This window comes from Podarcis cretensis (genome assembly GCF_951804945.1).
Source record: "Podarcis cretensis genome assembly, chromosome: 5".
NCBI classification, from domain to species: Eukaryota; Metazoa; Chordata; class Lepidosauria; order Squamata; family Lacertidae; genus Podarcis; species Podarcis cretensis.
The window spans coordinates 26736853-26754600 of NC_137174.1; the positions used below are offsets into that span (position 1 = coordinate 26736853).

A 17748-nucleotide genomic window follows, 5' to 3' on the forward strand; every position below is an offset into this window, starting at 1 on the left:
GATGATCTCCGGCGGGCTAGGGACAAAGGTGAGAGCTGTTTCCTAGTTCTGCTGGATCTCTCAGCGGCCTTTGACACCATCGACCATAACATCCTTCTGGACCGTCTAGAGGGGCTGGGAGCTGGGGGCACTGTTATACAGTGGTTCCGCTCCTTCCTCCTGGGCCGTGTTCAGAAAGTGGTGGTGGGGGATGAGTGTTCAGACCCTTGGGCCCTCACTTGTGGGGTACCTCAGGGTTCCGTCCTCTCCCCCATGCTTTTTAACATCTATATGAAGCCGCTGGGAGAGATCATCAGGGGGTTTGGACTGGGTGTTCATCAGTATGCAGATGACACCCAGCTCTACCTCTCCTTTAAATCAGAACCAGTGAAGGCGGTGAAGGTCCTGTGTGAGTGCCTGGAGGCGGTTGGAGGTTGGATGGCGGCTAACAGATTGAGGTTGAATCCTGACAAGACAGAAGTACTGTTTTTGGGGGACAGGAGGCGGGCAGGTGTGGAGGATTCCCTGGTCCTGAATGGGGTAACTGTGCCCCTGAAGGACCAGGTGCGCAGCCTGGGAGTCATTTTGGACTCACAGCTGTCCATGGAGGCGCAGATTAACTCTGTGTCCAGGGCAGCTGTCTACCAGCTCCACCTGGTACGCAGGCTAAGACCCTACCTTCCCGCGGACTGTCTCGCCAGAGTGGTGCATGCTCTGGTTATCTCACGCTTGGACTACTGCAACGCGCTCTACGTGGGGCTACCTTTGAAGGTGACCCGGAAACTGCAATTAATCCAGAATGCGGCAGCTAGACTGGTGACTGGGAGTGGCCGCCGGGACCACATAACACCGGTTCTGAGAGATCTGCACTGGCTCCCAGTACGTTTCCGAGCACGATTCAAAGTGTTGGTGCTGACCTTTAAAGCCCTAAACGGCCTCGGTCCTGTATACCTGAAGGAGCATCTCCACCCCCATCGTTCAGCCCGGACACTGAGATCCAGCGCCGAGGGCCTTCTGGCGGTTCCCTCATTGCGAGAAGTGAGGCTACAGGGAACCAGGCAGAGGGCCTTCTCGGTAGTGGCCCCCGACCTGTGGAACGCCCTCCCATCAGATGTCAAAGAGATAAAGAATTACCTGACATTCAGAAGACATCTTAAGGCAGCCCTATTCAGGGAAGTTTTTAATATGTAATGCTGTATTGTTTTTAACACTGATTGGGAGCCGCCCAGAGTGGCTGGGGAAACTCAGCCAGATGGGCGGGGTATAAATAATAAATTATTATTATTATTATTATTATTATTTGCATTTGTTGACTCCCTCTCCCATCTCCCTGGGATTTCACCCAATTTATTTTCACAAAAAGAGTAGACGGTTAGTAACTAACTAGTTGATGGTTTGACCCCTCCTCCCTATACCAGAAATTTGGTTTGTTGCTAGTAATAGTGCCTAATATTTAAAATCATTAAATTATTAAAAAATAACTAGCAAGATGTTGCGGTGTGTTATAGAGACATGAAAGGGGGAAATCATCATTATCCTCACCAGCACATAAGCATCCCCCAACCCTTAATTCTGGTTCACTGCTAACAATATTAGTGACGCTGCTGTGTCTTATGGGGAGGTAAGAGGGACCACCAGCATCCTGGATAGGCTGGGCTGTATCCAAAGTTGGTTGTCCTCAAAGTATACTCACTGAAAGTGAGGGGGGTTATTGGTTTTGTCTGTTTTTGTTCTATTATGTATTTTGTATTCTCATTTTTTATTTTTTCTGTTGTGAACTGCCTTGGGATGTTCAGATGAAGGGCGGTATACAAATTTAATAAATAATAATAACAACTGTGCTATAGGTTAGCTTCAAATACACTGAATGGCCCAAGGCCCACCCAGCAAGTTTCACGACTGAGTATCATGATGCGGAAACAAGATCAGAAGACTGTGCCACATTGAGAGGAGGTATGGGGCAACAATGTTGTGGGGAGGCACCCCAGAGAAAAGGCTTCTGAGCCAGGAAGTAAATGCAAGAAGGCATTCAAGTAGAATTAAAAGTCCCAGCTGAAATTTGATGACAGAGATAAGAAGAGCTCTATTGGTCAGGCCCATGACAGTTTGTTCTTATAAATTCATTTTATTAAGAATTTTCAACATATGATAAATAAAAACACTAGTCAAAATAACAACATAAAAAGAAAAATAAAGGAGGGTGAGGAAAGAGAAAAGGAAGAAGAAAGAGATATAAAATAATATAATAAAGCACAAAGTTGTGCATATATAGATAAGATCTTTAATTTTCAATCCATAAGATCTTTAATTTTCAATCCACATACAGAGAAGTGAATTCTCACAGCTCTCACTTGGGAGAGCTTCCCTCTTCCTCAGTCTCACACCTTGAGAAAAGCCACTCAAGGCAAATCGTAGTTTGTTCTCATGGTGGCCCATCAACTGCCCAGCAGGTCAAGGGTACAAAAGAACTCTCTTCTACGCCATTGGACCATTCTGAAATTACAGCAGCTTCCAAAGACCTCCTGTATTTTTTGCAGCTCTTCTGTTAGGATCTTTTTATGATTGCTTTTGGTGGCATATGCAATGATAAATCAACCACATCCACGCACGCAGAGCTTCACTTGTTCATTAGGTCACTCAAGGACAAGAACGGAATGTTCAGAAGATGAAGAGCAAAACCAAGATCCACCCTTGTGGCAATAAATCAGGCCAGCATTTGCACACAGCTATTACTCAGAGCCCTTGTTCCCACTTTTGAGCACAGTAAAGGCAATGCATAGAAGAGACCGACAAGTACAGAGAGATTAATGTCATCTCCTTTAAGGGATGAAGAATATTAATTTTCTGAACTTGCATACAAGGTCTCAGTATGCAACATACTTTCTCCACCAAATGGTAAGAATATATTATTCAAAACATTATTCCCCAGAAAGCAAAGCTGAAAAAAAAATCCACTGCTATTCCAAAGTGCTTTATTAGATTTTAAATTAAAAATATGAGAGTAAGAATTAAAGGACAAAACAGGGGTATCACATTCATCAAGATGACTACATAGGCATCCAAGAGCAGTGAGAACTGGCAACTGTTTGCACAGTTCTTCCCCACTCCACCCAAAGGAAATAAGAACATTAAACTATTGTTCATATTAAATCTGAGATAAGGTCCTGGGCAGATTTTAGCCTCCGCCCCAATCCCATCTCTTAACACAATAAAATTGATATAAGCCTTCATTCTTGCACACTTAGTCTCTGTTCCCCTCACAAAATGCAGATGAGAAACCAAAATTGGGAGTAATAATAATAAAAACATTCTTCTGAGTATTAGATTCAGTGGGCGATATCCAACAAAGTCATACTTAGAGTTTATACTTTAACTCCACTGATTTCAGTAGGTCTATTCCAACTATGACCAACAATGGATATCACCCTTAAAAAAACAGCCCCAAACCCATAGACACACACAGTTAAATCTCACTTTAAAAAACAGCTATTTGTTTAAATTCAGATATCGCAAGGATGAGGCCAATACAAAATAAAATTCAAGGCTCTGTCAAAAGCAATCAACTGCCTGTTGTTCTGGGGGGTGGGAATAGCAATTCTACACAATAGGTCACTTATTTATTGTTATTTATGGACTATTAGTCACCATGTGTGCACATGAAATGCACAAGACAGTGTTTCTCCATAAGATGTCCACACTTGTTCCTTGAAGGCTATGATGATGTAGCGCAAAAGGCATGTGGGTTGCATGACCAGAGATCTTAGATTACGCTCCTAGGCAGTTGCAGGACCCAAGGATGGCCCAAACAGCTTGCTGGCTGAAGGACAAAACTGGGCACACCCCATTCCACCTAATGACTCTGAACAGACTGGCAGCTGAAATTGTTTTAACTTTTTACACATGGAAATGTTTTTGTTTGTACAGTATATATAAAATAGTTTTAAACTGTTTCCATTATTCCTCCCCCACCTTTTCATTATGAAATCCCTTTGAGCTATTTGATGGGAAGTGATTAATAAATGAAATCAAATAAATAACTCAAGAGGAAGCTGCTTTCTACCCCTCCCCCCAGCACTGAGGGTGCCTCACGCTGCAAAATGGTAGGGCCGATTCTGGAAGAACTTAAGGGTGGTGTTCAACTAAAGTGCTTCTGCCAGCACAAGAATTTCTGCTTGAACAATGGAATTTCTCCTTGTCGCCAGAGGGTTGGGGAACCCCCAGAACAGATTTAGGGTGCAAATGGGGTGTATATTTCACTGGATACTGTCCAATATGTTTTCACTATAGCACAGCAATCAAACTAGCGGTCTACTGTATATTTACTGAAGGCAAAGCAAAGCAGTATGATTGCATTTTAGCAAAGATATTCAAATGTATAAGATCACTTGTAACTTTGTAACAAAATTGTTTCAGTTCTGCCCAAAGGATCTGTCCAACTAAAATTTGTCCAGCTACCCAAGTGGAACAAAAGGAAATGGTTTAGCATACTACAAATGAATTACTGTATTTTTGACTTGGTTCTTGAGTTATTAATTTCAACTTGAAAAGGAGACAGTTCATGAAAAGCACACCTCAGCATTATGAGTAAGACCACACAGCCAAGGCAAACAGGACTTACGCTGTAACTGTGCAGCTCTGAGTTGTTTCTTTAACCTCTCTACTTCATTCTTTAGAAACCTGATATGCCGCATCATATTCTCTGGAGAGTCTATCTCCATTGATATGTCCCTTGGAGATGGAGGAGCAGAAACAGGCTGGTCTAATTTCTCCTGCAGAATTCTGAAATCAAGATAAATGAGATTTTATCTTCTGACATCAAACATGCCAACTGGTACATTCTGCTTCAATTCTTTGTAATATTACACCAACAGATAAACAGCAAGGTGGTTTGAAATTATCAGCATTCTTTCTGGTAAACTCATTTCCTGAAAAATCAACATGGTGTGTTGTTCACTGCATGGGCCACTGTGAGCCATTCAGCTTCAACCAGGGATCATGGGAGTTGTCTAAAGCATTGAGGGAATGGGGAACTAATGACAAACCATGGTTTGCCAGCCCATACTTTTACCTAATGTGGAGTCTTTGCTTTGCCAATTCAACAAACTGCAAATACAGTATTAACACTTCTTTACAGAAATGTAAGGAAACGAGCCATCACATTTTAGTATTCTTCCATTAACAGACAATAGAGAACGCCACAGACAAATTCTACAGAATCTCTAATAGGTTTAAAGATTTCAGTATAGGTTACTTTTAACAATGGTTTAAAAACCTGACTGAACTTTTATTCCCCTCTTTCCCCTCTTTCTGTGCAAAAAGGAAAAATACTACTCAGCATTGATCCTATAAATGCAACAAAGCTGGTGGGAGAAGAGTGAAGTTTTAATGATATATTTAAGACGTCAGGGTCCACATGGCTGCTACAACTGATGTAGTAGTCATCACTACCAATTTTTTTTCTAGTGTTTCAGAATGTTCAAGGAGCTTCTGATACTTAAACTAATTATTGTTATCAACATCATACTGCAGAATGGAGGTCTGTAGCTGAAAGACAAGGATGGCAAATGCCCAAGGCCACCTAGTTAGTACACAGCAGACACGAAATCTGAATAACGTATTTCCTGATACATGATGGATGGTAAATATATTGCAATTACCAGCCATACCTTCAGTCTTTTAGTCAATACTTGCTGAGGTGGTATCTTATGCCAAGTTATAAGCTTTGTTTTATTTATTTTATTTTATTTTAAAAAAAACGCTTTCATACCTGATCAGAAATCTGTGGTAGGATTGAGGGGATTAGTTGAATTTCCCCCAATACATGTGACGGTAATTCAAATAATCAGATTACAACATGGCTAGATGAATACTTGATTTAAGTTACCACTTTGAAAACTATCGTTTTCATTCACCTAGTGTCTTCACGCGCTCTTAATGGACAAGTCAACATTAATGTATTCAAAATGTTGTTTTAAAGTCCCTTTTACATATCACTCATATAAAAAGGAATTTCTTGCTCATTTTGTATTTTAAGAAAAAATCCATCCAATAAATCAGATGGCCACAATTTGACTACACAGCTAGCACTGAGAACTCCATGCTTAAAAAACAACATTTGAAGCAAACTGGAGCAAAAGAACACATGACATGCTACATCACATAGCCAAGCCATAAAAAAGCATTTTCAGCCCAATGTGATCTGAAAGATCAAATAAACTGTCACAAGGCCAAGAGAGATCACACTCTAACCTCTTCATTAACTAGATTAACAACAGCACCATCACAAATATTCATAGCCTCAAAGACTTGACTAGTTCTGTGAAATCTACCGAATGCTGTAAAATGTCAGTTCCTATGAAGATCCAGACTAGTCAGGATTGTTACATGAATATTAATGTTTTTGTTTTCAAGTGAGTTTCGTAACATTAAGCCGAAGCTCGTCACAGGACACAGAGGATGACTACCGGTGAATAAGCACCAACAAGCATTCCACTCTGCTCCTTACTGCATGACTCAGCAACCTTCTCTATAGTCCTTCTCAAGCATTTGCCTGAACATGTGAACATTAAAAGTTTCTTGAGGGGCAGAAGCTTCACTCCCAAGGTCCACAAGTATGGGGGCTGCAGAGGCTTCGAAGAGCACTCAGTTCAAAGACACTTAGCGCTAAGGGCAGAGAGGAGGCCACACATCATTTGGAGCAGGCTTGTGTGCATAGTCCTACCCCTTACATAATTTTAATTAACCCTGGTATGTTCAGACAGATGCCCGAAGAGGGTTCTTATCTTCAATAAAACACTATTTGCATCAATGCATGCAAAAAATGTAGCTTTCCTATTTTAATTACTATATTGCTACTTAAATAGCTTTCTTTTCTCTAAAAGGTATTGTGAGATATTTGAGTTTTATCACACAATTTGAGGGGGGGGGGGAGCTACAGAAAGAAAGCCATGACAGACCGTTTTTCTGCCTCAAGTTTATCCATTCTCTTCCAGAGACGATTCACTAGTGCTTCTTGTTCTTGTTCTAGGGTGTTTTCAAGATCTATCTTCTCACGTCTTAGCTAGGAAAAAGAAATTGTGGATAAAAAGAGAGAGCTTGAAACTGCTGTTTCAGATGAGCATTTCACTGCAGAAGCATAATGGGGGGGGGATAATTTCAATCATCAACGACTAAATAATTGTAATCAAAGTAATGGATGATAAAGAAAACATATTTAGATGGCCTTTACTTACCCTTGTCATAAACCACATCTATGAAAAAATAATAACCCACCCACCTTAAAAAGGAAGCAGTCCTACACGATAGAAGAGTAACAGCCTAAATGTGAATGTAATTCCATTAAAACTACCATCTGAATAATTTTGTATTCTGATTTCCTAATGATTAACTGCTCTGGTACCATTCACTGCAGAAAATGAAATTACAGAAATCTGAGGAAGAATATTCCATCATAAAATAGCATGATTTCCAAGGAGCATTCTTGGCGGGAAAAGCGTGTCCCCATTGACCATGATGTACCTTTGTTCCCAGTGGTCAGTCTGTCACAAATTTCAAAGGGATTCTACAGGGCTGCTGAGGGCAGCAAGCTGCCATTTGAAGTGGTGACAAAGCTTTTCCTTTATGTTAAAAAATAGGAAAAAGCAGCCCCATGTCTCCACAACTTTAAAAGTAAGCCCACACCATCTGATTTCACCCACCCTCGAAAGCCGCAAACACTCTCCCCTCCCTTTGCAAGGCTGAATGGTCCCATACAAACTGAGAGATATAGTTCATTGGGCTTGAGACTATAATGCCAAATACTTACTGAATCTTACTCCTAAAATGAAACAAAAACAAATAGTAGTCTTGCTCTATTTTATCTATTTCATTTAGATTCCATCAAGGCTTTGTACACTGGGATCCCAGGAAATCTGCCATTCAACTAACCAGATCTAGACAGGCTTAGTTTTAGCAAGGTTGCTGTATCCCAGTAGTATTCAATGTTTTCAGATCTAGGACCTACATGTAACCCAAATTTGAACTTGGGGACAATTTCTTAATTTTTTACCATATATAGTATGGTGATCCATCATAGATCAAGCCAGTAGTGCGTTCCAACGCACCAGTTGAAGACCAATGCTGTATCACATGACTTCCAATCACATCATGGGACTGTAGCTTTCACAAATTACTGGCATTTTTTAAAAAACATATATGGAAACTTGTATCTCAGCTACACTGAATGTTCATGATAGAACCAGAACATAAACCAGCTCCATATTTTTACTACCAAGCACAAATCTTCCTCTAGTGTGAAAAGAATTTACTCCAAAGCCCACTAGCTCAACAGCCTCTTGAATATCACTGGCAGGTAGGGCTCAAACCTCTGCTAGATGTTACGAGCGTTGCCAGACACCTCAAATAAGAACCAGTTTTTCACTCAAAGTGACTGCTGAAAAGCCTGCATCTGCTTGTCAAGTAGATGTCTAAAGATTTGCCAACTGTGCTGAGGGAAATAAAAACGTGGTCATGAAACTGATGGCACACAGAAGGAGGGAAGGAAGGGACTGTAGTGATTGCCAGTGAACTATGAAGATGCATCAAGGAAGACCCTTCTTTTCTGCAACAGTATATAGGTGCTCCCAGCTCTCCTTGCCAGGTGATTCCTGGGAAAAGGAAACACCCCAAAAGTAGGGTGCCAAGGTGCAGATGCTGGGTCAACCTCTGACCCCTTCCTGCTCTATCCACACTAACAGCAGAAACCTTGGCTGGACACTTGCATGTGGGGATGGATCAGTATTGGTATCATGACAAGTGGTGTTCACCTTTCCCCCCTACACCGTTATCTACATAATGTACAACTGGGCAGGCGGTACAGAGACTGCAGCAGTCCTCTTCCATAATTCTGATCTAGACAGCCCTTCACAACTACACTTTTGGAAGCCGCAAGTGCAAGCTACGTGCTTTAATGAATTGCACAGCTTGGTTTAGAAGCTGGGGGAACTAAGGTTGCGGGCTTGGAGAAGGACCACAGATTATTGTACACAGTGAGGAGCTATTTTAGATACCTGGCTCGAGTTCTGCACATCCATTGGGCATATCACGCACACTGATGGCTCTACAGACAGGCTGAATGGTAGGAATGTAAATGCATAGCACACATTGTTCCCTTGTGCTACTGCAAAGGGATGCAGATTCCATTAGGGAGCATGCCACAGAGCACTCTTATAAAGCCTTTGGATTAATCCCAGAAATTAAATGGCAATGTTAAAACCTGCAGTATGTGTCTAATAGGCTTAATCAATTTTTTCCACATCTAAAGACAAATACTAGCATACCTGACATTTGTTCAACTATGGCTGTCAGCGTTATAAATCTGTAGAGAATATTTTTTGAATGATCATGGTTCTCACTTCTATCAAAGGTTTCTATTTCCATGCCTGCTAATCCGGTTGTTGTTCATTTCCTACACCACAGGGGACCAGTCAAACTGCAGCAGCAGACTAGTCAATAAAAACAAAATATACCTGCACACTCCCTTTGTGCACAGAATTGCTACTTCAGCATGCCATGCTGGAAAAAATTGAAAGGCAATGCATTTACAAGATGAAGTTATTTGAAGATGAACTCACAGAGTGTGGAACTGAAAGTCACATGATGTTCACTTTCACTGAATCCGACTTGTTGCATATGAACCAGAGATTGTGGTTTATAACTCTTGACAAATCCACTTCCTAACCTCTGGTTTGAATTTGCTTTGCTTTGAAACAAACCAGAAGTTGTTATAAGTCACGGTCTCTGGTTCTTGTGCAACAGTAAGTCAGGATTCTGTGAAAGTGAGAGTAAAGAATGTCACAGCCCTCCTCTTAAGTCAGCATGGAAAGAGGAGATGGAAGGGAGTGAAGTGAATGAGTCTGAGTTGTGTGTGGGGTTTGTTCCAGCTCTTGCATATAAGGATAACCATGGTTTAGCACTGCATGCTAACTGGGCCAATATGTATCATTTACCAGGAATCATTCTAGAATGTGAACCATTGGAACAAACCTCTCTTTGTTACAACTCCCAGCTACTAAAGTTCACATAAAATTAGTTCTAAGTGGAGAGTTGCTTTCGGTTTAAAAACAGAACACAACCTAAAACAAGTCAGCAAAAAAATATGCTAAATGCACCACACACAATGACCTTACTTTAAGGTTAAATGACAGAACCATTTTAAATTTAAAACAGAATGTGGTTGTCATCACATAAACAAGTTTTAGACTCTCGGTATGATTTCTTATACAGAAGTCTGTGTGTATTGCCATTATTCTACAGAAATCCTTTGCAATAGTGTTTGTTTTTGCTACATTTTAACCTGTTTTTTGGGGTGAAATGGATACAAACTGGCTTACAACGCAAACAAACAACCACACACTTCTGTTAACATCTCCTTCCCAATTTAAATTGCAATTAAAATAAGGAAAAAAACACAAAGACCATAACACATGACCAACTCCAGTAACGCTATATCTGTAATGGATATTGAAGACAATAAAAGGCAGGGTAGACAGGAAGATCTTAACTCATCCTAAAAACCTGCAGTAAACCAGCAAATCATTGGAAGATAAACAATTGCACTTGAATTAGGCAACAACTGCCACCTAGAGGCCATTTCTTTTACTTCTATTAACCTTGATGCAATAAGATGTATGAGAGATTCTTCTTATTGTCCCTGTTTATTACTATTTGATGGGACGCAATACAAGAGTGTTTAATGCCCAACGTTTTTACCAGAGCTCAGTCAGCCTCAAAGAATTCACTGGCACAAGTGCAATACAATATGGGTAAAAGGTAAAGGTACCCCTGCCTGTACGGGCCAGTCTTGACAGACTCTGGGGTTGTGCGCCCATCTCACTTAAGAGGCCAGGGGCCAGCGCTGTCCGGAGACACTTCCGGGTCACGTGGCCAGCGTGACATCGCTGCTCTGGCCAGAGCCAGAGCCAGAGCCGCACACGGAAACGCCGTTTACCTTCCCGCTGGTAAGCGGTCCCTATTTATCTACTTGCACCCGGAGGTGCTTTCGAACTGCTAGGTTGGCAGGCGCTGGGACCGAGCAGCAGGAGCGCACCCCGCCGCAGGGATTCGAACCGCCGACCTTTCGATCGGCAAGCCCTAGGCGCTGAGGCTTTAACCCACAGCGCCACCTGCGTCCCACACAATATGGTTAGGGTTGCTATATTTCAAAAAGTAAAATTCCTGACACCCACAAAGTTGCTGAGCTTTTTTGGGGAACAAACCCATATTGTTGAGCTCCTCCCAAAATAGTGATTTTAAGCTTTTGGAGCTGTTTCTGCTGCTTTTTCCATCATGTTGCCATACATCTGGGTTTTCCCTGACATTTTGCCGATTCGACAACTCCCCCGACGCCATTTTTACACCCAAAAACCAGGACATCTCAGGAAATTTCCTGACATACGACAAACCTAAATATAGGTAATATAGCGTTTACCTGCTCCAGAGTTAGTTGCTTTGAAATGGTATCATTTTCCAGTTTTTTAATTTTCTTCATCAATTTGTTCACTTGGAATTCTTGTTCCTGTTCTAAATGCTGCTCGAGTTCAGCCTTTTCATGCTGTAGCTGTGATTGGAAGAGATATTGAAACCCAAGACATAAGCATTTGAAGAGCTACAAAGCACTTATGAGCATCATTTAATTTATACAGCTTAAAAACAAGAAGACTCTGAAATTCAATAAGAGACTGTTCCTAAAATGTGAAACATTAAGGATCTGTAAATTATGGTTAAGAAATAAAAGCAAATAACATTGCATTGCATTTTGAAAGGATAGCTTCATCATTATAATTAATAGGAAATTTCTGTTGAGGCTCCTAAGAATTGGGGTAAGTGACAAGGCACTAAATATAGCAATGTATTTGTTGAAGGGATTGCTGAAGGGATAGCATAATGTTAGGAAAGCAACAACTAAAGCTGGTGTGCGACAGGAGGAAGGCAAGGGTAATGGAAGTGCGCTCAGCACCAGAATCTATTCCCCAGCACTCAATAGTTTATGAAGGCTCAAACGATCGGCTGAACTGGAACAGCTTCTACATAATATTAAGGACACAAAAGAGCTAGTTAACTTTTTGCAGTCTGGGAAGAATGGGACAGACTTCAGCTCTCTTGTAACCCAACGACTTTTAAGAGCACAGAGAAACACCTAAACAATCCACTCTGACCCAGTGAATACCTAACCAAACAGGCAGGGGTCTATTAAAGTTTTGCTCTACATCATCAGTCTCTCTCTAAAAGCTTTTCTTCTGACAAGTACAGTCTATTCCAAGATGTCTGCTAATAGGGTATTTCCCCCTCACTGTGCTTCTGTAGTGCATTATCTATGGAACCAATTACTGTGCTACATAAACCTAATTGAACAAAGTGCCTTTACACGGCCAATAAATAAGTACACAGTATTACTAAAAGCAACATCCAGGCATTTTACAGCCCAGGCTAGCATAGTGTGTCATGACATGCTACTGTAAAAAATATGTTCTCACTGGAGGTGGGTCTAAGTAAATGTTCCTCTTGCATGTGAAAGCATACTTTACTTTTAAATTAAGCTGTCAGGTTTGAAGAGTATTTAAAATCAATACCTTCCTACACTAAAACTGAAAAGCTGATACATCAGTGTGTTTCTTACAACAAAGCAAATCATGCTGATGTGGGGAATTCTTGCCAAGCTGCTAACAGGAGATCTATAGCTCTCACACTGGCTGTTAGCTTTTGTATTTACAGTGTGCTGAAAAAATCATTCTGGAAGCTTTTTCCAGATGCCTCTTTGAATACACAAATCTAAGTCCCTACACAGTGAAAGGCAAAAGTTTAACAATGCATGTGTGCAGGCGTTATGAGATAGCTGCTTTGTTAACTGTTTTTGCAATGGAATGATGTACAGTGGTACCTCGGGTTACATACGCTTCAGGTTACATACGCTTCAGGTTACAGACTCCGCTAACCCAGAAATAGTGCTTCAGGTTAAGAACTTTGCTTCAGGATGAGAACAGAAATCGTGCTCCAGCGGCGCGGCAGCAGCAGGAGGCCCCATTAGCTAAAGTGGTGCTTCAGGTTAAGAACAGTTTCAGGTTAAGTACAGACCTCCGGAACAAATTAAGTACTTAACCCGAGGTACCACTGTAGTAGCAATCAGGGACATTGGAAATCTGCTTGAGTGATCATGCCATGAAGAGTAGGACACAAAGAGACCACCACCTTGAGAAAGATTTCAAAAATCTTCTGAGATGCTGTAAATTAAGCAAGTTAATGCGAAAACGGCACAATTTGCAGCACTTCAAAATGAGGGTTCTGTGTTTACAGGTTCAGGAATCCTGTAGCTTAGAATTCCAGAATTCCTCACAGCAATTTTCATAGTGGCGAAAGGGAGGAGGCTATCGGTCTCATGTCCCCAGGCAACTGATTTGCCATCTTGAGAACAAAATGCTTTGGGGCTGTTCTTATGCCTGGGAGGAAAGGAGTTTAATCTTTAATGCTTTAAAGCAAGAACACCGAAGGAAATGGTACAAGAACACAACGTTCAGAACATGCAACATCCCTAGCTCACATGTATTCTCTTTCATGATAGAGTCAAAGATGGAACATGTGGGTCAGTTCAGATATAACAATTCCAGCTTAAACCATGGTTGATTTAGCTGAGAACAAGATTGTGCCCACGTGTTCATTTCATCTTTGCCGTCACATGCTGGCTTTAGAGACTGGTTTATGGTGATTTTAAGCCAGGGCTGGGGAACTTCAGGCTTGTGGGGGTTGGTGTATGTGGTTTTTGTGCCTCTATGTAGTCCTTGTCACCCCCTAAGACATGTCCCTACCCAGGCCATATCCCTCACTGACCCTATTATTCCATACCCTCCTCAAGTTCCAAAGTTAAGTTGCTATCCTATGCACATTTATTCTCTAGTAAGCACTACTGAACTTGGTGAGACTTACTTCTGGCTAAACATGCACAACTAAGCTCATTTATTAGTTTATAGCCCAATCCCATGCTTACTTACCTAAGAGGTCTTTCTCAGTCACATATCATTTCCCATTTAAAGATTTCAAACTACAGTAAAGGTAAAGGTACCCCTGCCCGTACGGGCCAGTCTTGGCAGACTCTGGGGTTGTGCGCCCATCTCACTCAAGAGGCCAGGGGCCAGCGCTGTCCAGAGACACTTCCGGGTCACGTGGCCAGCGTGACATCGCTGCTCTGGCGAGCCAGAGCCGCACACGGAAACGCCGTTTACCTTCCCGCTGGTAAGCGGTCCCTATTTATCTACTTGCACCCGGAGGTGCTTTCGAACTGCTAGGTTGGCAGGCGCTGGGACCGAGCAGCGGGAGCGCACCCCGCCGCAGGGATTCGAATCGCCGACCTTTCGATCGGCAAGTCCTAGGCGCTGAGGCTTTAACCCACAGCGCCACCTGCTACAGGGTTTTATTCAATGTCCTCCATTTCCATCTTTACAAGGATTTCTCCCTGTGCAATGGAACAGTCTGCACCTTTCTCCCCCCACATGCCCCCTAAATATGTTCTGGATGTTCCTTCAACTCTCAGGAGCAGATCTGGCGATGGTTCAGGACATACACAGAGGGAGGGGGAGATGTCCTGTTGTGCCAATGTCAGTCTTACACAAGTGCAATTATTTAGTTGAATACCATCCACAATTTTTGAAGCTATGACTTTCGTAATAGTGCCTCAGCTGAATCATCTGGTGGGTTTTTTGGGTCTGAAAAGTCAGGCTGAAACATTACATACCTGCATCAGCTTCCTTGAAAGCTCATTAGTGAGAAATTCTTCCTCTTTTTCATAGTTCACTGCAAGTGTCTCCTTCTCCTTCTGCAAAGCTTGAATCTTCTTAAACAGAGTATTACTGATAAATTCCTCTTCTTGCTCTGCCCTTGCTTGCTGTAAGAGAAACATGTCTGCTGTTTTTTTAAAAAAATAATAAAACCAGAAACCACAAGATGAAATGATCCAGTCACCAGCAATGAACTGGATTGTACCCTAAATGTTTCTCTGCTCAGTCCTTCCTTTTGCCACTTAGCCTAGAAAGGCACTGGGCACCAAGAGAAAAATGCAGTTGCTCTGCCCCCACTTTCATCAGATTCAAAGAGATGCGAAACAGCAGCGCTACCCATAAAACCCACATTACCCAAGTGCTTATCCAGAGAGCCACAGAACAGCAAGAAGTAATGCACACATTGCTGCACCAATGGACAAACAGTGCCTAGCTCTGTGTGGACTGATGGTGTTTGGGCTATATAAACTAACCCAAGTGAGTTATGCATACATTTAATAGATTCCTGGGTGTGGTCAGCTTTGTTTGTTTTCTTAAGTTCCCAAATAGACAGTGGGCTTTCCTATAAAAAGCAAAGCAGATCTGTACGCACAAGTTTTAGCCAATGCTGTGCAATGACCAAACCAGAGTGCAAATATTTTTAGCCATCACAAAATGCAAGCCCTTAGGAGAGTAAAGGTGATTTTAACAGACAATAAAGCCATGTATATAAAAGGACTGGGGGATGTGATGAAGTGACAGTGGGTCTCTTGACTACTTGAGGAGTCAGAGATCCTTCATCACCTTTATACAGGACACACACCACACACGATACAGGTGCCAAGATTTTAAAACATCAATTCTTTGGTCCACATTTATCAGCAGCTGGCTCAAAAAAAAGCAAGGAGAAACAACAAGTGAAACATATTAATAGGAATACCTGTTTTCTATGTATAGTCAACTTCTACAGTACATAATGAAATTTCAGAAATTACATTAGAAATAAAGGCCCCAGTGTGCATGTTTTAAACACAATTGCAAATTTTCACAACCCGAAGCAGTAACACTTGCATTAGGATTCAAAGAGCTCAGAAAGAGCAAGGGGAAGGTTTGCTTTGTGTTTACAGAACTGGATTGGGCCTCTAGAGACTTCAGCTTTCATTTGTGCTTCCAGTCTACTGCAGGATTTATGTGTGCTCTTGGGGAAGATCCACCATCTGATTCATACCGGTTCCCTATCTGAGAAACTGACACAACACTGCACAAAGGTATCTGGAGAGAAAAAAAATACTGAAGTTCAAAATGTAATGTGAATGCTACTGCAAATAAGACAAGACAAAAAACCTTAAGTAATCCAGTAGAACACCTAAACACTTGGTCTCACTTAGCAATACTTAACAGTTATCACACATTTTCTCAGAGCAGGAAATTCAACAAAAGATATATAAAAGGAAACAGGGCAATTAGTAATTCGCTATTCAACAACAGCAGCAAGCACAAGAGTGGGGCGACACTGGGGTTGTTGCAAAATGTGCAGCGACCCCAGGCCAGCAAAAAGACGAAGTATAAGATTATGGCTGCAATTCTATGCACATTCATATAACAGAGATGGGCTTATTTCCAAGTATAATTGGATATGACTGTGCCACCAATCTACATGTGTTCACAGCCCCCATGGTTTATTGATATTCTAGCAAAATATTTTGAATCATTTCTATTTATGATTCTACTTGCACTTAGACGTCCTTTCGAACTGCTAGGTTGGCAGGAGCTGGGACCGAGCAACGGGAGCTCACCCCGTTGCAATGATTCGAACCGCCGACCTTCCGATTGGCAAGCCCTAGACTCAGTGGTTTAGACCACAGCGCCACCCGCGCCCCTCTCCAACACCGACAGTAGTGAACAGAAAAGTGAGTTCTATTTTTAGAGGGTAGGAGAAATGAAATAAAAATCCATTAGGTGACTGGCTAGTTGTGAAATCCAAGCTTAGCTTCTTCTCTTTCTTTCACAACAAGTAAATTTCTCATTTTCTAAAAACATTTAAATTGGCAAACAGAGGAAAGCAAAACCTTGAATTCAAGTTTCTGAGGTTGAATATCACTGCAAATGAGAACAAGTAACTACAGCTTTTTCCTGTCACTTTTAGAATAACATTATTTTTCCAAACCTCCCCACTGCAAATTGTGAAGGTGGGGGGGACGGACATTTCTGCTTTACACTGCAGAAAGAAAAAATCCTTGCCTAAAAATATAGAAGTAGCATTTTTTGTTTTGTTTTCAAGGCTATTTGACATTGCTAAGATATGTACTAAACAAATGAAGGACAGTGAGTCACCATTCTCCAACACATAAACAGAATTTCAAGCTTGAGATATCTCTTTATTATAATAAATCAAAACGAGGCATGGACACTGGTGACCTAATGGCGCCTACATATGTTCTAAACACGTGATGTAAAAGCCAGAGAAGTTTTACAATAAAATAATAATAAGGTGGCATTGGCTGCTTATATGTCGTGCTTTTTGAAAACCAAAAAGATTGTGATTTTTAAATGGATAGTGTAATTTGTGAGTTTGGACTCATCATGCCAAAAATCGGGTGAAGTCACGTCAAAGCAATGTTTTGTTCCCTCATCTTGATTCAAAGTGGTGCTCAGTGCCCAAATGGCAGATAAGACCCCCATCTTTACTTCAGGAAATTTTGTGCCAAGTTTGGCAACAGTATCTCACAAGAGGCAGCTGAACCTAGCCCAGAAAATGGGAACAGCCATGCCAAAGTGTGGTTGCAGACTCACATAATGATTCAAAATGCTGTCCGGCATCCAAATGGCAACAAAGACCACTGCCCGCACCTTGGGAACTATTCTACTAAGTCTGACAATGATATCTCAAGAGATAGTCAAACCTATAGAGGACAGATGGACAGACAAACCACTTTCCAAAATACACAGCAGATAGAAGCTCAACAACCCATGAGGGTGTGAACAT

The 17748-nt window shown here is 41.6% G+C and overlaps 1 protein-coding gene across 1 annotated transcript in view; it reads right to left on the reverse strand.

Moving 5' to 3' along the window:
• Positions 1-17748, reverse strand: part of CCDC6 (coiled-coil domain containing 6) — a 40428-nt gene that overhangs the window by 7246 nt on the left and 15434 nt on the right. The window contains exons 2-5 of the mRNA XM_079975714.1: positions 14741-14890; positions 11447-11575; positions 6936-7039; positions 4598-4758 (exon numbers count right to left, since the gene is read on the reverse strand). Coding sequence (XP_079831840.1) covers positions 4598-4758; positions 6936-7039; positions 11447-11575; positions 14741-14890 — 544 coding nt within the window. The remainder of the gene's footprint in view (positions 1-4597; positions 4759-6935; positions 7040-11446; positions 11576-14740; positions 14891-17748) is intronic.